This window comes from Lemur catta, chromosome 13 (genome assembly GCF_020740605.2).
Source record: "Lemur catta isolate mLemCat1 chromosome 13, mLemCat1.pri, whole genome shotgun sequence".
Lineage (NCBI taxonomy): Eukaryota > Metazoa > Chordata > Mammalia > Primates > Lemuridae > Lemur > Lemur catta.
The window spans coordinates 1,714,614-1,739,268 of NC_059140.1; the positions used below are offsets into that span (position 1 = coordinate 1,714,614).

At 36.5% G+C, this 24,655-nt stretch overlaps 1 protein-coding gene across 1 annotated transcript; it reads left to right on the forward strand.

Moving 5' to 3' along the window:
- Window positions 1–1,355: 1,355 nt before the first annotated feature.
- Window positions 1,356–2,391, forward strand: LOC123648937 (olfactory receptor 2L3). Its single transcript, XM_045566872.1, has one exon. The coding sequence runs from the start codon at window positions 1,428–1,430 to the stop codon at window positions 2,364–2,366; it is 939 nt and encodes a 312-aa protein (XP_045422828.1). The 5' UTR covers window positions 1,356–1,427; the 3' UTR covers window positions 2,367–2,391.
- The last annotated feature ends 22,264 nt before the right edge of the window (window positions 2,392–24,655 follow it).

The window sequence follows — 24,655 nt, forward strand, 5'->3', positions numbered from 1 at the left end:
TCCCTTTTCTCTATTAGGAGACTTACCATTTCTCTATCCACATTACTTCTTCTGAAGGATCCAGAAGGCAATGTATGATGTTATCTAAGAATGAGAGAGGCAAAGAGACAGGGTGCACATCCTATTTGGGGAGAGCTTGAGCAGAGACATGGAAGCTAAAATGAACAATGCATTGATACACACCTATTCAGGTAAAGGGTCTGCTTTAACTAGAATATTCTGAAATTGAGTGAGGAGGTAAAAGAAAATGGATTGTGGTGAACACTGAAAATTAAGAGTACGAATTAATAGGACTTTGTGTAAGAGGTCCTTGGCAATAAGGATTCACACAAAATTTCAAAATATAAGAATCAAATGATACCCAACTTGAAGGAAGTTTAACTTGGCATTATTGTGCAAAGACCACTTAAAAAGCGAATATATTTCCTTAAAATGAGTGATCGGCTTCTGTAGTTTTAGAGGAAAGTCTTAAAGAGTAACTATGGAAGAGAAATTCTCTCTTAAGGGTAATGTTAATTTATTCACAATATGGATCTATAAAGTGTAATTTTACATTGACTTTCTATGCATATTTTTTGAGTATAACATCAGATGTGGATGATGTGTGATTTTGTGTCAATAATTAAAGTGTTCATATCCTACTGAAGTTGTAATAGAAATGTTTTATTCTTATAAATTTACATATTTATTTAAAAATTTGGTCACAGATATTTGTCTTATCAAATATAAATCACTGAACAAGAAAGAAATATTGTATTTTTAAAAATAGGTAAGATAGGTTCTACACTTAAGAGCTATAAAATTTTATGAATAATTCACAGTCCCAAATAAGAAATTTTTAAAACTTGGCTTTACATTCTATAATGTAGCCCCTCTTATTCACTGTTTTGCTTTCCATGTATTTGGTTACCTCTGATCAACTATGACCTGAAAATATTACATAAAAAATTCCAGCAATGAGTAATTTATATGTTTTAAATTGGCTTTAGGTGGTAGCTTAAGGCTACAGCACAATGTCTACTTTATTTAACTGACTTTATTTCATCATGTAGGGATTTTATTATCTCTCATAATCATGAGAAAAGAAGGGTGAGTATAGTACAATTACATATTTTGAGAGAGAGAGAGAAAGAGAGAGACCACATTCACATAAATTTTATAACAGTTTATTGTTTTAATTACTCTAGTTTACTATTAATTATTATTAATCTCTTATAATGCCAAATTTATAGATTCAGCTTTATCATGTATGTATGTATAGGAATACGTAGGCACAGGAAAAAACAGTGTATGTGGAGTTCAGTCCTATCTCCAGTTTCAGGCATATACTCGGATTCATGGAACATATTCTCTGTGAATAAAAGGGAACACTGTACTTAACTTGCTTACTCTTCTCTCTCCCTTAGGAAGTATCATATGAATACCCCATGGAATATTATAATCAGACATCAACTGATTTCATCTTATTGGGGCTGTTCCCACCATCAAGAATTGGACTTTTCCTCTTCATTCTCATAATTTTCATTTTCTTAATGGCTCTAATTGGCAACCAATCCATGATCCTCCTCATTCTCCTGGATGCCCACCTCCACACACCCATGTATTTCTTACTTAGTCAGCTCTCCCTCATTGACATCAACTACATCTCCACCATTGTCCCCAAGATGGCTTCTGGGTTTCTGTTTGGAAACAAGTCCATCTCCTTCATTGGATGTGGAGTTCAGAGTTTCTTCTTCCTGACGTTAGGAGGTGCAGAAGCACTGCTCCTGACATCTATGGCCTATGATCGTTATGTGGCTATTTGCTTTCCTCTGCACTATCCTGTCCGTATGAGCAAAAGAGTATGTGTGCTGATGATAACAGGATCTTGGATAATGGGCTCAATCAACGCTTGTGCCCACACTGTATATACACTCCATATGCCTTATTGCCGATCAAGGGCCATTAATCATTTTTTCTGTGATGTCCCAGCCATGTTGTCTCTGGCCTGCATGGACACCTGGGTATATGAAGGCACAGTGTTTTTGAGCACCATCATCTTTCTCGTGTTTCCATTCATTGTTATTGCCTGTTCCTATGGTCGAGTTCTCCTTGCTGTCTACTGCATGCACTCAGCAGAAGGCAGGAAGAAGGCCTATTCAACCTGTAGCACCCACCTCACTGTGGTGACTTTCTACTATGCTCCCTTTGCTTACACCTACCTACGCTCAAGATCCCTCCGATCTCCAACAGAGGACAAGGCTCTGGCTGTGTTCTACACGATCCTCACCCCAATGCTCAACCCTATCATCTACAGCCTAAGAAACAGGGAGGTGATGGGGGCCCTGAGACGAGTGATTCACAGAATTTGCTCTGTGAAAACGTAGACACACTTTCTGCCTTTGTCCCCAGCACTCAAGCGTACATCTGTGAAAGTATATAGTAATTCCAAATATCATTTAATGAATAGAGAAAGAACTAAAAATAATCTGGAGAAGAGGAAAATCAATCATAGGTGGACAAAATTGTCTTACAAGTATTTGTACAATTTCAAATAAATTTTTTTTTTCTTCATGGAGTTTCTTCCCTCAATTTTGAAAGCATTTAGGTTTTACTATTGTATTGTCAATGAGAATTTTTTTTTTTTTTGGCATATAGAAATGAAAATGAAAACTGCCTAACTGAAGTTGCCATTCAGTATACCAATTTTACTATTTTCAATTTATTTTCTGATTACTTTCAATTTATTATTTGTTTTCATCTAAAACAGAAATATAAATATTTTCTGAGTGGGTAGACCTAATTGAATGATGCCATAATATTTCCTATTTTTCTCATACATGCTCATATGTAGGCTCATTATGCACTATTGATTTGCCTGTACCAGTCATTCTTTCTTTCAATTTAGGGAACTTATTGTTACAGGGATTTAGCAGAGAGCTCATCAGGGTTTCTGGAGTCCTTTTCCTACTCTGGATGGGATAGGAAAAATTTATGCTTCTTGTAAGGGAACAAATCCTACAGAAGTGATTTAACATCAGGGATATCTCAGATCAACAATAAGGACCAGGAGGTGCAAACAGAGATCAAGAATGATTCGAGGTTAATTATAAGATAAGTGGGTCAAGTTTTTATCTAATCAGTGGGATCTAGGAATGTCAAGGAAATTCCTACTGTCCTTCCTTACACTCAGCACACACTCTGCTTATATCCTAAATATCCACTGTACCTCCTATATTAAGTAATATCTGTCAGTTGGGGTTTTATTGTCCACTCACTACATCTCATACTTCCACTGAAAGGAATTGACAAAATATCTATGGGGACATTTCATTCATTCATATTATTGCTTTGTCACCTCCCTAAACACATTTTACCATTACATCCAATAATAGTGCCTTAGCTCAGGTGAACTTCCTGTGCAAAATGTTATCATTGCCCTGCACTATCATGCATAGAAATACTCTTCACTCTCTGAGGCATGGCAGGAAGGAGATGGGTTAAGGAATCTCCATGATTTGCAGTGCAAAATAAAATATGGAACCCATTGTTTGAAGAGCAAGGAAAAATGCCATTGAAGGTATGAAAACATAAAGACTTTTTAAAATTAATGTACTGATATAAAATGCAATGAAATTACAAACATTCTGGTGTCATAATTTTATAGATAATAAGTAGCAATATTTTATCATATATTTATTGAACATAAGATTTTTCTGACTCACATTTCTCTCATTTATTTTATTAGAAAATAAAAATATATACTGTTAGCAATGTCAGTTTCAATCAATACAATTAAAAGTGCTGCTTGTCATTCATGGTACATGCTAGGTACAATTCCTATTGATTTTAAATTTTAAAAATAGTTTGTTGTTTATGCTTCTTGGACAGTGAAGTGTGTTTATATGCCATAAAAACTTTAAGATAAATCCCTGAGAAATTATTTCAAAATAAAAAAATATTATACATCTTTAGCTGATGATACTTAAGGAATATATTTTTCTAAAAAGGTCCAGTATTTGCCAGGCATGGTGGCTCACACCTGTAATCCTAGCACACTGGGAGGCTGAGGTGGAAGGATTGCTTGAGGTCAGGATTTCATCCCCGTGATGCAGGGATGGTTCAACATATGAAAATCTGTAAACATAATTCACCACATAAACAGAAGTAAAAACAAAGATCATGTGATCTTCTTAATAAATGCAGAAAAAGCATTCAACAGCATTCAGCACCCTTTTATGGTAAGAATGCTTAACAAAATAGGCATAGATAGGATTTACCTCAAAATGATAAAAGCCATGTATGGTAAACCCACAGCCAATATCATACTGAACAGGGAAAAACTCAAAGCATTCCCACTTAGAACTGTAACCAGACAAGGTTGCCCTCTATTACCACTTCTATTCAACATAGTGCTTGAACTTCTAGTCCGAGCAAACAGGCAAGAGAAGGAAATTAAGGGCATCCAAATGGGGACAGAAGAGGTTAAATTGTCACTGATATGATCTTATATCTAGAAAACCTAAAGATTCTGCCATGAGACTACTGGAATTGATAAACAAATACAGCAGAATCTCAGTTTACAAATCAATGTACACAAATCAGTAGCACCTGAATCACAGTCAAACTGAGAACCAAATTAAACACTCAATATTTTTCCTAATAGCAACAAAGAAAATAAAATACCTAGGAATATGTTTAACTAAGAAGGTAAAAGACCTCTACAAGGATAATTATGAGACACTGAGGAAGGAAATAGCAGAGGACTTAAATAGATGGAAAACCATACCATGCTCATGATCGGTAGAATCAACACTGTTAAAATGTCTATACTACCAAAAGTGATCTACAGATTCAATGCAATCCCTTTTAAAATATCCACATCATTTTTCACAGACCTAGAAGAAATAATTCTATGCTTCGTATGGAACCAGAGAGGACTCTGTATAGCAAACTCAATCTTAAGCCAAAAGAACAAATTGGGAAGCATTAATTTTCCACACTTCAAGCTATAATACAAGGCTACAGTAACCAAAAAATCATGGTACTGGCACAAGAACAGAGAAATAGACCAATGGAACAGAACTGAGAATAAAGATACGAAACCATGTTCATATAGCCATCTGATCTTTCACAAAGCAGACAAAAACATACACCGGGGGAAAGAACTTTTATTCAAAAAATGGTTCTGGGAAACTAGGATAGCCACATGAAACAGGATCAAAGTCTCTCACCTCTCACAAGCATCAACTCATGATGGATAACAGACTTAAACCTAAGGCATGAAACTGTAAGAATTGTAGAAGACAATGTTGGAAAAACTCTTCTAGACATCAGCCTAAGGAAAGAATTTATGAAGACCACAAAGGCAATCACAACCACAGCAAAAATAAATAAATGGGACCCAATCAAATTAAAAAGCATCTGGGTGTGCCCTGAGGCCTATGTATACGAGGACAGTTGGTCACTCATTCAGAGATAAGGTGGCTCCTGATAAAACATTCTATCTCTACTGCCTTGCATGGTGACTATTCCATGGTAGGCTCTCAGCATATCTACCTGAAGAAATGAACCAAATATTTGCCTTACAATTAAATTAGTATCATTGTTCATACCGATAAAATGTGGCCAGATTATTTCAAACATCAGTCTTTAGCCTACTAGCCCTGGAAATTGCAAAAGGCTCTTAGGATACTTTTTTCATTCCTTTATTTAATTCAGGTTTCAATCAGGAGAAGAAAGGTGCCATCAGGCTTCCCAGGAAGCATTTCCAATAACAGGCACTGAACAAGTAGAGTTAATTCTAAATTTATGGGCCATTCATTTTGAAGGGAGACACATGTTTGCATTTTGATTCTCTGCTATGTAGATTAGAGTTCAGAGTATCATAAAAATTGATGGTCATTATTAAGACAATTATTGTGTTTCTGATAGTGAAAACTTTCACATTGTCATGCAATGGAAGAGAATTTATTTCCAGTACATGTGGGACTTGAATCTTTTAAGGCATAGGAAATTGAAGTTGGTGCTTAAGGTTTATTTACATCGATGTCTATCAGTTTTATTTATTGGTTAAAGGACCTTATTGAAGGCACCAGAATTACAAAAAGGACCACCCTGTTAATTACATTATAACTTGGAGAATATTGTTCCTGGGACTACAGGTAGATCTAAGATTACTGTCTCCCTTGATCATCCTTCTTGGCCTAAAAAAAGAAACTGAGACAAAATTAATACAGAGAGTTCATTTTGGCAAAGGTGAGGACTGCATCTTGGAAACACTCCCAAGTTACCTTGGAAAGTGCTGCAGAGAACAAAGGAGAGGCTTAGGTTTTTTTGGTTTTTTTTTGTTTTTTGTTTTTTGTTTTTAAGGAGAAATCAAAGAGGGGGTGATTACCAACATTTTTGAAAGGTCTTACTTTTCTGTCACATCAGATGTTACAAACTTCCCAGTGAGCTCTTATCAGACTGTCAAAGTGAAATGGAAGTAAACAGTCTCATCTTTATAACTAATTTTCCTGTTTCCTTCCTTAATCTGCACTTCCTAGGCAGTTAATCTTTGTTCTATATGCTTTTGTCTTCTTATGTGATTAAATCTCCCTCCTGTTTGTGAAGGCACAGAGAACCACGTGCTGACTAGGAGAGTGAGCTACAGGGCTTGTGAGAGGTAACAATAATTCCAAAGAAAAGGGCAGACAGGAAGGGGGTAGATAAAAAGGAAAAGGAGACATGATAAGATTGAGGAGGTAAATGAGAGAGGGAAAGAAGAAAAGTTGGAGTTTGAGAAAAGGTAAAACATCCATTTTCTCCCAGATGGAGAATCCATGTGTTGGAATCCAATCCGAAAGTGCCTTCTAATCAAAGTTCACCCCCAACCTGTGGGTGACTTCTGGGTGGGTCTGCATACCAAAAGTCAACCTTAACCCTGTCTCTTTTTATTGCAAAGTATCTGAGTCTAACTGTGTTGATAACGGAGAATCTCTGCATGCCAACTACTTGCCAGAGAAGATAGCCCTGGTTGCTATTGTTGGAATGTATCCCTCCAAAACAGGTGTGGCCAAAGTGATAGTATTAAGAGTCGGGGTCTTTAAGAGGTGATTAGGCCATTAGGGCTCCTTTCTCAGAAATGGGACTAAGACTCTTATAAAAGAGGCTTTGCGTAGCATTTGGCTGGCTTGTGAGAACCATGGAAGGACAAGCCAGTGTGAGGACATAGTGTTTCTCCCCTGCAGAGGATACAGCAACAAAGCATCACCTTGGAAGCAGAGACTGTGCCCTCACCAGACAACCAAACCTGTCAGTGACTTGGTCTTAGACTTCCCAGCCTCCAGAAGTGTGAGGAAATAAATTTCTGTTCTTTACATAAAATAAAATAAATCTTTGTGAGGAATTCTCATTGGTTTACAGAAATAACACTGATTAATGATTGGCTATACATTGGTGAGCTATGGGGCAGGAGTTACAGTGTCCAGCATATGGCACCATTAGTTTAATTTTGATTACTTATGTACTGTCAGTCTGGAGACCACATAGCAAGTAGCTTCAAGAGGTGCTTCGTTAGCACAAGGGGGAGTGAGACATGACAGCTATCACATTTCAATACTTCTCTGGGTCTGATAATTTAAAGGGGGCTTGCTTTCCTGAGATAAAAAGTTTCATTTCTTTATCATCCAAGAAATATTAATACATTGCTCAGATTTATAGTGTTAAAATAGAAAAAAAAAAACACCTACTCAGATTATAGGACCTAAAATGTAAGTGTCCAGGGCCCTGAATTTGTTTTGGAAAATTTATAAGTAATGTATAATTTAAAAAAAACCTTATAGATAATTAGCCCAAAACCAATGAGCAATTTGTTTCTCAGAGCCTCAGCTAAATCAATTCCAACACCCTTATAGGACAGCTGTGAAGATGGAATTAAGAGGGCTCTATGAATTCAGCACAAAGGAAGTCCTCAGTAAGCACCAGTGTTCTTTTCTCATAACATCTCTTAACCATTGAAAGGCCTCAGGTTCAGAGAAATTAAATGTCTTAATTAAGCTCACACCATTGGAGAGTTGCATATTGCATATTTCTAATAGGTTCATATTACCTCCTTTTAAATTTTAAGTTCATTCATGCCTTTTCAATTTTGTTATGTAACTGCCTATTCTCTGTGTAGCAGAAAGAGTTTCCCAAAATAAGAAAACAACATCTCAAATGTACTTCCCTGGCTTAAAGTTACACAAATCAACTCCACTCAGTAACATTACTATGACTCACCTTCTTGAGTTTCGATTTTGGGAGAGGAAGTAGCTTTGTAATGACACCATTCCTTGCTAACCATCCATTGAATTATGTAAAATGTTTAAGCATCAAACTGTGCTCTCATAGTCTGTCAGGCCGTGCATTAAGGTGCTGTCATTTAGCAATAGGCCCTGCAGCAAACTCAAATTCTTTAACATGAGAATCTCTTATCTGCCAAAATCCATGAGAAAGAAATTTCTGAGAACACCTAGTAACATTCAACCTCACTGCTCCTACAGTTGGTGATTCTCTTTATGTTGGAATCAGAAAACAATTTCACCCTCTCTTGTGAAATATTTCTCATTTTGCATATGTATAGCCTATTTAAAACATTTTCCATTCCTATTATCTTGTTCCAGTGATAAAAAGGAATAAGATATTTCACATTTTATTTTCTCAGGCTCTACTTTTGGAAGACAGAGGATGAGTTATCATATGCAAACATTTACATTATCAAGCCTTAGATACCCCTTTTATTCCTCTAATTGTTCTCTAATGGCCAAGTCCATGGGGGCAAAACCACAGCCATTTTACTTGACTTTGCCGATTTGAAGATCAAGGCATTTGTATACTTAGAGCAAATCCACCATTTCAATCAACTCTGCTGCATTCAGCTGCTACCCAGAATTATACTAATGAAGGGTTTAATTTATTTGTCCAGAACATGATTTGACAGCTATCAAAGATATTATATGAGGCTTATAGAAATTCCCTCATCTCATAAATTAGAGAAATAAAAATTAAAGAAATTCAAGAACTATTTATGGGTGCTCAGGTAAATTATAGTAGAACTACTAACAGATACAGTTTCCTGCATACACTCTAGTGAGCTTCCAGAGGGAATTATTGGTAATTGTGACTAAATTACACTATGCTATGATAAAACACTTTCTTCTATGGCGCAATTTGCCCAGCACCATTTATTGAATAGAACTTCTTTTCCCCAGTGCACAATGTTGTCTGCTTTGTCAAAGATCAGTTGGTTGTAGGTAGATGGTTTTATATCTGAGTTCTCTGTTCTGTTCCGTCGGTCTATATGTGTCTCTGTTTTTGTACAAATACCATGTTCTTTTGGTTACTATAACCTTGTGGTATAGTTTGAAGTCTGGTAATAGGATACCTCCAGATTTGTTTTTTGCTTAAGATTGCTTTGGCTATCTGGACTCCTTTCTGGTTCCAAACAAAACATGCAATTTGATATTTGAAGCATATGCTGGCAACTTGGTGGAGATTGCATTGAATTTGTAAATTACTTTGGATAATATGGACATTTTAACAATGTTGACTCTACTTATCCATGAGCGTGATATGCTTTTCCATTTGTTTATATCCTCTATGATTTCTTTCCTCAGGGTTTTGTAGTTCTACTTATAGAGATATTTCACCTCCTTGATTAAGTATATTCCTAGGTACATTATTTTATTTGTAGCTGTTGTGAATGGTATTGAGTCTTTTATTTGAGTCCTGCCTTGACTATTATTGGTTTATAGAAATGCAACTGATTTATGTACATTGATTTTGTATCCTAAGACTTTGCTGAATTTATCAATTCCTGTAGTCTCTGGGTGGAATCTTTGAGGTTTTCTAGATACAAGATTATATCATAATCAAAGAGCAATAGTTTGACCTTCTCCTTTCTGATTTGGATACCCTTTGTTTTATTCGCTTGCCTGATTGCTCTGGTTAGGACTTCCAGCACTCTGTTGAATATGAGTGCTGACAGTGGGCATCCTTGTCTTGTTCCAGTTCTTTGGGGGGAATGCTATCAACTTTTCCCCACTCAGTATGATGTTGGCTGTGGATTTGTCCTATGTGGCTTTTAAAATTAAGAAATATATTTCTTCCATTCCTAGTCTAGGCTTTTTATCATGAAGGGTGCCAGATTTAGTTGAATGCTTTGTCTCCATCTATTGATATTATCATATGGTCTTTGTTTTTGGTCCTGTTTATGTGATGAATCACATTTATTGATTTGTGTATGCTGAACCATCGTTGCATCTCTGGGATGAAGCCACTTAGTCTGGGTGGATTATTTTTTTGATGTGCTGCTGAATTAGGTTTGCTAGTATTTTATTTACAATTCTTACATCTATATTCCTAAGGGATATTGGTCTATAGTTTTCTTTTTTGGTTGTCTCCTTTCCTAGTTTGCTAGCAAGGTGACACTAGCTTTGTAGAATGAGTTGCGGATGATTTCCTCCTTCTGAATATTATGAAATAATTTCTGTATTATGGGTACTAGGTTTACTTTGTAGGTCTCACAGAATTTGGCTGTGAATCCATTTGGTCCAGGGTTTTCTTGTTATTGTTGGGAGATTTTTTTTTTTTATATTTCACAGTTTTGATCTCACAGGTCATTATTGGTCTGTTCAGGAGTTCTATTGAGTCTTGGGAGATTGTGTTTTGACAAGAATTCATTAATTTCTTCTATGTTCTCCACTTTATGTGCATAGAGATTTATGTACTATTAATGGATGATGTTTTGTATTTCTGCTGTATCAGGCATAATGTCTCCTTTTCATTTCTGAGTGAGCTTATTATTTTTTTGTGGTTGTTGTTTTCCAGTTCATTTAGTTCTGCTCTGAATTTTGTTATAATTTTTCTTCTGCTGGCTGTGGGTTTGGTTTGTTTTTCTTTTCTTACTTACTTGAGGTGTGACATTAGGTTGATAATTAAAGATTTTTCTTTTTTTTTAATTTATTTTTTATTTATTTATTTTTTTTATTTCAGCTCATCATGGGGGTACATAAGTTCAGGTCATATACATTGTCCTTGTCCTGCCCATCCCCCCGAGTCAGAGTCCCAAGCGCGTCCATTCTCATTCTCCAGACAGTGCACCTGGCACTCATCATGTATTCATACCTCCATCCCCTCCCCCCCCACCTCCCCGGGTCTGCACCTTCAAGCATGACCATTCCCCAGAGGGTGCGCAATGCACTCGTCATGTAGGCATACACCCATCCCCTTCCCCCACCCCCCATCCCAGTCTGATATCCAATTGGTATCTTTCCCCGATGTACATTTAGGTGATGATCAGAAAAACCAGTTTTCTGGTGAGTACATGTGATGCTTGTTTTTCCATTCTTTGGATACTTCGCTTAGTATAATGGGTTCCAGCTCTCTCCAGGAGAACCAAAGAGATGTCATATGATCGTTATTTCTTATAGCTGAGTAGCACTCCATGGTATACATATACCACAGTTTACTAATCCATTCGTGGATTGATGGGCACTTGGGTTGTTTCCACATCTTTGCGATTGTGAATTGTGCTGCTATAAACATTCGAGTACAGGTGTCTTTGTTAAAGAATGACTTTTGTTCTTCTGGGTATATGCCCAATAATGGAATTGCTGGATCAAATGGTAGGTCTACTTGAATCTGTTTAAGGTATCTCCATATTGCTTTCCATAGGGGTTGCACTAGTTTGCATTCCCACCAGCAGTGTATGAGTGTTCCTGTCTCTCCGCATCCATGCCAACATGTGTTGTTTTGGGATTTTTTGATAAAGGCCATTCTCACCGGAGTTAAGTGGTATCTCATTGTGGTTTTGATTTGCATTTCCCTGATGAGTAGGGATGTTGAGCATTTTTTGATACGTTTTTTGGCCATTCTTATGTCTTCTTTTGAAAAATTTCTATTCAAGTCCTTTGCCCATTTTTTGATAGGATTGTTTGATTTTTTCTTGCTGATTTTCCTGAGTTCTAAATAGATTCTTGTTATCAGTCTTTTATCTGATGTGTAGTATGCGAAAATTTTTTCCCATTCTGTAGGCTGTCTGTTTATTTTCGTGACTGTTTCTTTGGCTGTGCAGAAGCTTTTTAATTTAATCAGGTCCCATTCGTTTATTTTTGTTGCTGCTGCGATTGACTTAGGGGTTTTCTACATAAATTCTTTGCCTAGACCAATGTCTGTGAGAGTCTTTCCTACATTTTCTTCTAGAATTCTAATCGTTTCCCATTTAAGGTTTAAATCTGTTATCCACCGTGATTTGATTTTTGTGAGAGGTGAAATCTGTGGGTCCTGTTTCAGTCTTCTACATGTGGCTATCCAGTTTTCCCAGCACCATTTATTGAATAGGGACTCTTGTCCCCAGAGTATGTTTTTGTCTATTTTGTCAAACATTAGATGGCTATATGAGGATGGTTTTATATCTGGGTTTTCTGTTCTGTTCCACTGGTCTGTGTCCCTGCCCTTGTGCCAATACCAAGCAGTTTTAAGCACCGCAGCTTTGTAGTATATTTTGAAGTCTGGCAAATCAATACCTCCCATTTTGTTTTTATTGCTTAAGATTGCTTTTGCTATACGGGGTCTTCTCTGTTTCCATACAAAGTGTATAATTATTTTTTCTAAATCTGTGAAAAATGATGTTGGTAATTTAATAAGAATTGCATTGAATCTATAGATTACTTTGGGTAGTATAGACATTTTAACAATGTCAATTCTTCCAATCCATGAGCATGGTATGGATTTCCACTTATTTACGTGTTCTGCAATTTCCTTCCTTAGCGTTTCATAGTTCTCTTTATAGAGGTCCTTTACCTCTTTAGTTAAATATATTCCTAGATATTTTATTTTCTTTGTTGCTATTTTGAAAAGTATTGAGTCCTTAATTTGGTTCTCCGATTGAATGGTATTGGCATATATGAATGCCTCTGATTTGTGTGTATTGACTTTGTAACCTGAGACATTACTGAATTCGTTAATTAATTCCAGGAGTCTCTTAGTTGAGTCCTTGGGGTTTTCCAGATACAACATCATATCATCAGCGAAGAGTGAGAGTTTGATCTGTTCTGTCCCTATTTGGACACCTTTGATTCTGCTCTCTTGTCTGATAGCTCTCGCAAGGACTTCCAATGCAATGTTGAACAGTAATGGGGACAGTGGGCAGCCTTGTCTGGTTCCAGTTCTGAGTGGGAATGCTTTCAAGGTCATGGAAGCTAAACAACCTTCTTCTGAATAACAATTTTGTAAAGGAAGAAATTAAGTCAGAAATCAAAACATTCTTTGAATTAAATGACAAAGGTGACAAAACTTATCAAAATCTATGGGATGCAGCTAAAGCAGTCCTGAGAGGAAAATTCATTTCCATAAATGCCTATTTCAAAAAGACAGACAACTTACAAATAGACAACTTAATGAATAGACTCAAAGAGCTGGAGAAAGAAGAACAGACTGACCCCAAACCTAGCAGAAGGCGAGAAATTGTTTAGATCAAATCAGAATTAAATGAAAAAGACAACAAAAATACTATAAGGGAAATTAATAAAACAAAAAGTTGGTTCTTTGAAAAGATAAATAAAATAGACACAGCACTGGCTAGACTAACCAAGAGCAAAAAAGAAAAATCTTTAATAACTTCCATCAGGAACATAAAAGGAGAAATCACAACCGAAGCCACAGAGATCCATGACATTATCTATGAATATTACAAAAATCTTTATGGACACAAATTGGAAAATGAGGAGGAAATGGACAAATTTTTAGAAACACACAGCTTTCCGAAACTCAATCAGGAAGAAATAGAATTCCTGAATAGACCAATATCAAGAACTGAAATTGAAACAGCAATAAAAAACCTTTCGAAAAAGAAAAGCCCTGGTCCAGATGGGTTCACACCTGAATTTTACCATACATACAAAGATGAACTGCTGCCTATCCTACATAAACTATTCTTCAATATTGAGAAGGATGGAATTCTCCCCAACACATTCTACCAAGCCAATATAACATTGATACCAAAACCAGGAAAGGATGCAACAAAAAAAGAAAACTGCAGACCAATTTCTCTCATGAACGTAGATGCAAAAATTCTCAATAAAATCCTAGGAAATCGTATCCAAGTGCTGATTAAAAAAATAATTCATCACGACCAAGTAGGCTTCATCCCAGAGATGCAGGGGTGGTTCAACATACAAAAATCTATAAATGTAATTAACCACATAAATAGAAGCAAAAATAAAGACCATATGATCCTCTCAATAGATGCAGAAAAAGCATTTGACAAAATTCAACACCCTTTTATGATAAAAACACTTAACAACATAGGCATAAATGGGACCTACCTAAAAATAATTCAAGCCATATATGACAAACCCACAGCCAACATCATACTGAATGGGGAAAAATTAAAGATCTTTCTGTCTTTTTTATTTTTTATTTTTTTATTTAAGCATATTATGGGGGTACAAATGTTTAGATTATGTATATTGCCTTTGCCTCACCTGAGTCACAGCTTCAAGTGTATCCATCCCCCAGATGATGGGCACCACACCCATTAGGTGTGAATATACACATCCTCTCCTCCCCCTCCTATCTGCCTGACACCTGATGAATGTTATTACTATATGTGCATATAGGTGTTGATCAGTTAAAACTATTTTGATGGTGAGTATATGTGTTGCTTATTTTTCCATTCTTGGGATATTGCACTTAGTAGAATGGGCTCCAACTCTATTCAGGATAATACAAGACATGCTAGATCACCACTGTTTTTTTGTGGCTGAGTAGAACTCCATGGTATACATATACTACATTTTATTAATCCACTCATATTGATGGGCACCTGGATTGCTTCCACATCTTTGCAATTGTGAATTGTGCTGCTATAAACATTTGAGTGCAGATGTCTTTTTTATACAATATCTTTTGTTCTTTTGGGTAGATGCCCAGTAATGGGATTGCTGGATCAAATGGTAGTTCTACTTGTAGCTTTTTGAGGTATCTCCATATTACTTTCCACAGAAGTTGTACTAGTTTGCAGTCCCACCAGCAATGTATGAGTGTTCATATCTCTCTACATCGACGCCAACATTTATTGTTTTGGGACTTTTTATAAAGGCCATTCTCACTGGAGATAAGTGATATTTCATTGCAGTTTTGATTTGCATTTCTTTTGATGTAGGTATTTAAGGCTATGAATTTTCCCATGAGGAACACTTTTGCAGTGTTCCCAAAATTTTAATAGTTGATGGCTCCTTTGTTATTCAGTTCAAAGAATTTTTTGACTTCTCTCTTAATATCATTCTTGATCTAATAATTGTTTTACAGGCACTTGTTTATTTTCCATGACTTTGTACATTTCAGTGTTTGCTTTATGAGTTATTTCTAGTTTTATTCCTCTGTGGTCTGAGAGGGTACATGGTGTGATTGTGAATCATTTGAATTTGTTGAGACCTGTTTTGTGGCCTAAGATATGACCAGTCTTGGAGAATGTCCCTCATGCTTCTGAGTAGAATGTGTATTCTGCAGTTTTTGGGCAGAATTTTCTGTTTATGTCTGTTAGGTCCATTTGACCTAGAGTTTGGTGTAAGTCCATTTTTTAAGTGTATTTTCTGTTTTGATGATTTGTCAAGCTCTGAGAGTCGGGTGTGGAGGTCCCCAGCAATGTTGATGGCGTTATTTATTTCTTTGCTTAGTTCTAGTGAAATTTGCTTTATGTATCTAGGAAAGCTGGGGCTGGGTACATACATATTAAGAATTGCTATGTCTTATCGTTGATTTGCTCTCCTTACCCTCATTTAATGATCCTCTTTTTCTTTTGTTACCTTTGTTGGCTTAAAGTCAATTTTACTGATATTAAAATGGCTGCAAATGCTCTCCTTTCATTTCCATTTGTGTGAAATTTTTCAATCTTCGCATTAAGTCTCTGTGAATCATTGTGGTATAGATATGTTTTCTGGAGACAGCAGATACTTGGGTTGTGTTTTTTCTTTTTTTTCTAATTTTAGCTGTTCATGGCGGTACAAAAGCTCAGGTTATATACATTGTCCGTGTCATGCCCATCCCCCTGAGTCAGAGCCTCAAGTGTGTACATTCTCCAGACAGTGCTCCTGGCACTCACCATGTAGTCATACCTCCATCCCCGCCCCCCCAACCTCCCCCAGTCAGCACCTTCAAGCATGACCATTCCCCAGACGGTGCATAATGCACTCATCATGTAGGCATACACACAACCCCTCCCCCCACTCCACGTCTCAGTCTGATATCCAATTGGTATCCTTCCCCAATGTGCATTTAGCTGATGATCAGGGAAACCAACTTTCTGGTGAGTACATGTGATGCTTGTTTTTCCATTCTTGGAATACTTCACTTAATATAATGGGTTCCAACTCTCTCTCTAGGAGAACCAAAGAGATGTCGTATCACCGTTATTACTTATAGCTGAGTAATACTCCATGGTATACATATACCACAGTTTACTAATCCATTCGTGGATTGATGGGCACTTGGGTTGTTTCCCAATCTTTGCGAATGAGAATTGTGCTGCTATAAACATTCGGGTAGAGGTGTCTTTGTTATAGAATGACTTTTGTTCTTCTGGGTAGATGCTCAATAATGGGATTGCTGGATTGAATGGTAGGTCTACTTGAATCTGTTTAAGGTATCTCCATAATGGTTTTGACAGGGGTTGCACTAGTTTGCAGTCCCACCGGCAGTGTATGAGTGTTCCTGTCTATCTGCATCCACGCCAACATGTGTTGTTTTGGGATATTTCGATAAAGGCCATTCTCATCGGAGTTAAGTGGCATCTCATTGAGGTTTTGATTTGCATTTCCCTGATGATTAGGGATGCTGAGCATTTTTTCATATGTTTGTTAGCCATTCTTATATCTTCTTTTGAAAAATTTCTATTCGTGTCATTTGCCCATGTTTTGATAGGGCTGTTTGATTTTTTTCTTGCTGATTTTCCTGAGTTCTAAATAGATTCTTGTTATCAGTCTTTTATCTGATGTGTGGTAGGTGAAAATTTGTTTCCATTCTTTAGGCTGTCTGTTTATTTTTGTGACTGTTTCTTTCGATGTGCAGAAGCTTTTCAATTTAATCAGGTCCCATTCATTTATTTTTGTTGTTGCTGTGATTGCCTTACGGTTTTTTGTTTGTTTGTTTGTTTTGTTTCGTTTTGTTTTTATGTTTTAAATTTTATTTAAGGATACACAAGCTAATGCTTTTTTCTATCCAAAATTTCTGTAGCTACCTTTAGAATGTTTTCTTTTCTTTATTATTATTTCAGCTCTTCATGGGGGTACAAAAGCTCAGGTTATATACATTTCCGTGTCCCGCCCATTCCCCTGAGTCAGAGCCTCAAGTTTGTCCATTCTCCAGACAGTGCGCCTGGCATTCACCTTGTAGCCATGCCTGCATCCCCTCGCCCAACCCAACTCCCCGAGTCAGCACCTTCAAGCATGACCATTCCCCAGACGGTGCACAACGCACTCATTATGTAGGCATGCATCCATCTACTCCCCCACGCCCCATCTCAGTCTGAAATCCAATTGGTATCCTTCCCCAATGTGCATTTAGGTGATGATCAGGGAAACCAATTTTCTGGCGAGTACATGTGATGCTTGTTTTTCCATTCTTTGGATACTTCGCTTAGTATAATGGGTTCCAGCTCTCTCCAGGAGAACCAAAGTGATGTCGTATCACCGTTATTTCTTACAGCTGAGTAATACTCCATGGTATACATATACCACAGTTTACTAATCCATTCGTGGATTGATGGGCACTTGGGTTGTTTCCACATCTTTGCAAATGTGAATTGTGCTGTTATGAACATTCGGGTAGAGGTGTCTTTGTTATAGAATGACTTTTGTTCTTCTGAGTAGATGCCCAATAATGGGATTGCGGGATCGAATGGTAGGGCTACTTGAATCTGTTTAACGTATCTCCATAAGCTTTCCACAGGGGTTGCACTAGTTTGCATTCCCACCAGCAGTGTATGAGTGTTTCTGTCTCTCCGCATGCACACCAACATGTGCAATTTTGGGATTTATTGAAAAAGGCCATTCTCTCTGGAGTTCAGTGATATCTCATTGTGGTTTTGATTTGCATTTCCCTGATGATTAGGGATGTTGAGCATTTTTTCATATGTTTATTAGCAATTCTTATATCCTCTTTTGAAGAATTTCTGTTCATGTCATTTGCCCACTTTTTGATAGGATTGTTTGATTTTTTCTTTCTGATTTTCCTGTGTTCGAAATAGATTCTTGTTATCAGTCTTTCATCTGATGTGTAGTATGCAAAAATTTTTTCCCATTCTGTAGGCTGTCTGTTTATTTTCGTGACTGCTTCTTTGGCTGTGCAGATGCTTTTTAATTTAATCATGTCCCTTTAGTTTATTTTTGTTGTTGCTGTGATTGCCTTAGGGGTTTTCTACATAAATTCTTTGCCTAGACCAATGTCTGTAAGAGGCTTTCTTACATTTTTTTCTAGAATTCTAATCGTTTCCCATTTAAGGTTTAAATCTGTTATCCACCGTGATTTGATTTTTGTGAGAGGTGAAATCTGTGGGTCCTGTATCAGTCTTCTACATGTGGCTATCCAGTTTTCCCGTCACCATTTATTGAATAGGGGTTTTTGTCCTCAGAGTATGTTTTTGTCTGTTTTGTCAAAGATTAGATGGCTATATGAGGATGGTTTTATATCTGGATTTTCTTTTCTGTTCCACTGGTCTGTGTCCCTGCACTTGTGCCAGTACCAGGCAGCTTTTAGAACAACAGCCTTGTAGTATAGTTTGAAGTCTGGCAAATTCATACCTCCCATTTTGTTTTTATTGCTTAAAATTGCTTTTGCTATAGGGAGTCCTCTAAGATACCACACAAGGTGTATAATTATGTTTTCTAAATCTGTGAAAAATGATGTTGGTAATTTAATGGGAATTGCATTGAATCCGTAGATTACTTTGGGTAGTATAGACATTTTAACAATGTTGGTTCTTCAAATCCACGAGCATGGTATGGTTTTCCACCTATTTACGTGTTCTGCAATTTCTTTCCTTAGTGTTTCATAGTTCTCGCTATACAGGTCCTTTACCTCTTTAGTTAAATATATTCCTAGATATTTTATTTTCTTTGTTGCTATTTTGAAGGGTATTGAGTCCTTAATTTGGTTCTCCGATTGAATGTTATTGGCATATACGAATGCCTCTGATTGGTGTGAATTGATTTTTTAACCTGAGACTTTACTGAATTCATTAATTAATTCTAGGAGTCTCTTGGTTGAGTCCTTGGGGTTTTCCAGATACAACATCATATCATCGGCAAAGAGTGAGAGTTTGGTCTCTTGTGTCCCTATTTGGACACCCTTGATTCTGCTCTCTTGCCTGACAGCTCTTGCAAGGACTTCCAATACTATGTTGAAAAGTAATGGGGTCAGTGGGCAACCTTGTCTGGTTCCAGTTCTGAGTGGGAATGCTTTCAGTTTTTCCCCGTTCAGTATGATGTTGCTGGGGGTTTGTCATATATGGCTTGTATCATTTTTAGGTAGGTCCCATTTATGCCTATTTTGTTAAGCGTTTTTATCATAAAAGGGTGTTGAATTTTGTCAAATGCTTTTTCTGCATCTTTGGAGAGGATCATATGGACTTTATTTTTGCTTGTATTTATGTGGTGAATTACATTTATAGATTTTCATATCTTGAACTACCCCTGCATCTCTGCAGTGAAGCCTACTTGGTCGTGATGAATTATTTTTTTAATAAGCACTTGGATACGATTTGCTAGTATTTTATTGAGAATTTTTACATCTATGTTCATGAGAGAAATTGGTCTGTAGTTTTCTTTTTTTGTTGCATCCCTTCCTGGTTTTGGTATCAATGTTATTTTGGCTTTGTAAAATGTGTTGGGGAGAATTCCATCCTTCTCGATATTGGAAAATAGTTTATGTTGGATGGGCACCAGTTCATCTTTGTACGAGTGGTAAATCTCAGGTGTGAACCCATCTGGACCAGGGCTTTTCTTTGATCTTTAGCTCTTGGGTGGTTTTACATTCGTGGGTCTTTATTGTGATGATCCGTGTGTAACTCTCTTTTGAGTACTTCTTGAAGGGGTGGTCTTGTGTTGGTGATTTCCCTCAGACCTTGTTTGTCTGAGAATGTCTTAATTTCTCCTTCATATAGAAAGCTTAGCTTAGCTGGGTACAAGATTCTGGGCCAGGCATTATTCTGTTTCAGAAGAGTGAGTATGGGGCCCCAACTTCTTCTTGCTTGTACAGATTCAGTTGAGAAGTCTAGCATAATTCTAATGGACCTCCCTTTGTATGTTACTTGTTTCTTTCTCCTTACAGCTTGAAGAATTGTCTCTTTAGTGGATATTTTGGTCAGTCTGACGACTACGTGGCGTGGTGTTTTCCTATTTGCTATGAATCTCCCAGGGGTTCTTTGAGCTTCTTGAACCTGTATATCTAGAGTTTTAGCAAGGCCTGGGAAATTTTCATCTATTATGTCTTCAAATAGTTTATCCAGCCCTTGCTTATTATCTTCTTCACCCTCAAGGATGCTCATAACTCTCACGTCAGACTTCTTCACATAATCCCACATTTCTTGTAGACTCTGATCTTTTTTCTTATTTCTTTGCTTTATCTCTGTGACTGACTTATTTAATTGGAAAGAGTTATGTTCAGTTTGTGAGATTCTTTCTTCCGTTTGATCTACCCTGTTCTTGAGACTTTCCACTGTGTTTTGTAGCTCTCTGAATATATTCTTCATTTCTAGGAGTTCAGTTTGATTTTTCTTCAATATTTCCATTTCCTTAGTGAATTTTTCTTCCAAATCCTAGATTTTTTTTGTGGTTTCTTTGTGTTGGTTATCTATTTTGTCTTGTATATTATTCAGCTTATTTATAATCCATAACTGAAATTCTTCCAGTAACATGTTGGTATTTTGAATCCGGTTTGTGCCAATTGGAGGAGAGCTGTTATTTCTCTTTGGGGGCGAGGTTTCCATTTGTTTTTTTGTGCACCCCATATTTTTCAGCTGAGCCCTTCCCAACTGGATCTATCATTAGATCTTTTCTCATAGCTTTATTCTGGCTAACAGCATGCCTTGTACTCTGTTCTTTGGCTGTGAAACAATCTAGGTATCTTAACTGAGGTTTTAAAGGTTAAATGACTTAGCCAATTTCATAAATGTAAATAATAACAACAAAATTTTGTTCATGAATGCTATAGTTTTTAGTACTGTTTTGGTTATAACTTTTATTCTAGTAATATTATTTTTATAGTCTTCTTGAAACATTATACAGAAATATAGTTAAAATGCATTAAAACTGTATAAATATATTAAAATACGTTAAAACATACAAGATATTTCCAAAAATGAAAAAAATTAAAATAATGAAGTCTTTTTTTATATATGTTACATACATGTTAATTACATCTCTGAGTGTCAAATTTTCACAGAGATGAAGGTAAATTTAATAACAAGGATCCTTTGGAATTATGTTTACTTTACCAATTTATTATATAACTTCCAAATCTTTACAGATATTAACACATCAAAAATATTCTAATAAACATATAATGTAAGCACTATTATTATTATTCTGCAGATGTAGTAGCTGAGACATACAGAAATTAAACCCTTATTCTGAAATCTTGCTCTTGGAAAATGGTGAGACCTGGATTCGCACCTGTGCTGCCCACACCCAGGTTTCTCCTCTGCTCTGAGGCACTCTGCCTCACTAGCACTTAGTGGGAGCTTCTGTCTACACATTGTTTTTAAGGAATGAGAACATGAATAGTAATGTATATAACCTGAGCTTTTGTAGCCCCATGATGAGCTGAAATAAAAAAGAAAAAGAAAAGAAATTAAAAAAAAAAAAAAAATCTGTACTAAATGATGGCTGAGATAACATCACTTCCAGTATCTTTGGGCACTATGTCTGCATTTTGTTTTGGAAGTTGTATCTCCCAGTTGAAAACATCAAACTGGCAGCCTCCTGCTTGGAAAAACTATCAAATTAATTCATTTTTGAAGGCACAGAATGAAAACAGACTGTAGGTTTGATATACATTTCATTGGGAATGCAATTTTAATTATAAAATATAATTTGTTTAAAAACAAATTGATTTCACTTAATAGACTGGGTTCCAACTCTCTCCAGAGAATAAAAGGGATTCTATATCACCATTATTTCTTATAGCTGAGTAATATAAAAATAAGCACCACATGTACTCACCAACAAATTGGTTTCCCTGATCATCACCTAAGTGCACATTTGGGAATAACACCAATTGGGTTTTGGACTGAGGTGGGAGGTGGGGGGAGGGGATGGGTGTATACCTACATGATGAGTGCATTGCACACTGGCTGGGGAATGGTCAAGCTTGAAGCTCTGACTTGGGGAGATGGGCAGGACATGGGCAATATATATAACCTGAACTTTTGTACCCCCATGATAAGCTGAAATAAAAAAAAACAAATTGATTTGAAATAAAAATAAAAAATATATAGCACACAAGATATTTTTATCTCAGGTATAGAAATTGCACAGTCATGCCATATTCCTTTGATGATCTCAAAAAGTAAAAGATAGCTATAATAAATCAGGAGTAGATTATTGACATCTAACATGATGAAAACAGTAATTTTGATCACAAGCTCAAAAGTGAATGAAGTGATATTGCCAGGATCTCATGGCAACTTTGTACTCATGCAAATTGTGTGTATGTGTATGTGTGTGTGTGTGTATACATGAGTGTTATATATAAATATAATGATTTTCCAATTAATATAAACCTATTGCTTAACATCACTAATCATTACATAAATGCAAATTATAACTATCATGAGATACCACCTCATGTGCATTCAGATGGCTACTATGTAAAAAAAGAGAGAATAACAAGTGTCAGATAGGTTATGGGAAAGTGGCATTCTTGTGCCCTGCTGGTGGAAATGTAAAGTAGTACAGCCACTGTGGAAAAAACAGAAAAATTTCTCAATAGGTTAAAAGTAGAGTTACCTTATGATCCAGTAGTTTCACTTCTGGGTATGTACCCCAAGTAATTGAAAGAAAGGTCTCAAAGAGATATTTCTACACTCATCTTTATGGCATAATTATTCACAGTAGTAAAATGTGGATGCAACCCATGTGTCCATTGAGAGATGACTGGCTAAAAAACAAACTATGATATGGACACAAAACGGAATATTATCTAGGCTTAAAAATGAAGGAGATTATAACATATCCTAAAGAATGGATGCTAAGTGAAATAAGCCAGTCACAAAATGACAAGTACTGTATCAGTACACTTGTAAGCAATACTTAGTACAGCATAAATTGGAATGAAAGTGAGTTTAACAGGTATAGAGTTTCAGTTTTACAAGATAAAGAGAATTATAGACATGGATGGTGGTGATGACTACACAACATTATAAATATATTTATTAACACTAAACAGTACACATAAATGATGCAAATGGTAACTTTTGTTATATGTTTTACCACAATAAAACATTAAAAAAATCCCTATTAATACAAGTTAAGCCTATTCAAATTGTATGAATCTATATGAAAATTTAATCTAAAAAATAGAGACGTAAAACACTATGGAGATACTATTTTCTCTTCAAAGTACTGGGGTTCCTTAAACTACCAAGACACAAGTGGTCCCTGAATAAACATTTGGCACTTTGGTTGCAAACAGTCTTTAGATGAATGAGAGCAAAGGAAAATGTATGGGCCTGTGTTAGTCATAGTTATCCACCAATAGGATGAGAGGAAGAGAGGAAGAGAGAAGAGGAGAGGAGAGGAGGGTGGGAAGCAGGAGATTGAGATTTGTCACCAGGAATTGGTTCACATGATCACAGAGGGTGACAATTACAGACATTTGCAGTCAGCAAACTGGAGGCCCAGAAGGGCTGACAGTGTAGCTCCAGTACCCATGTTTCAGTTCAAGTCTGACGCCAGGAAAAAGTGCTGCCCCAGCTTGAAGGCAGTGAGGCAGAGAAATTCTCTCTTAGCCTGTTTTTTCCACTCAGGCCTTCAGCTGGTCGGATAGTGCCCACCCATGCTAGTGAGGGCAATGTGCTTTACTCAGTGCACTGATCCAAATGATAGCCTTGTCCAGAAATGCCTTCACAGACACATCCAGAATAAAGTTTGACCAAATATCTTGGCACCCCATAGCCCAGTCAAGTTGATACATATAATTAACCATCTGAGGGCTTACGAACAAATCATATCTTCACCTTTGTACAAGTCTCACCTTTCAGCTTTTCATAACCTCTTGGGAAAGTCTGGTCTCTGCTCCATGGTAAGGCATTTAAAATCAAGGAATGGTCATCTTTGGCAAAATGTGTTGTCTATTGTTCACTGCAGGTTTTAGATTAAAAATGGCTAAATTAAGTCCAAAATTTTTAGAAACATTAATGGATTAAATAATACTGTGGAAGCATCTGTTCAGTCCATTAAAGAATTATCCACTTTGATGTAACTGAAACTTAATTCAGAGGGTCAAGCCTTTACAAAGCACTTTAAATATGTCAATTCACTTTTATTGTGTGAGTGAGAATGGGACTTAAGGTAGTCTGTGTCTCCTCATTACGTTGTTTGTCTACAACAATCTAGTCTCCACTTTCATGCCACCTGGCCCAGAAGGATCCCAAATA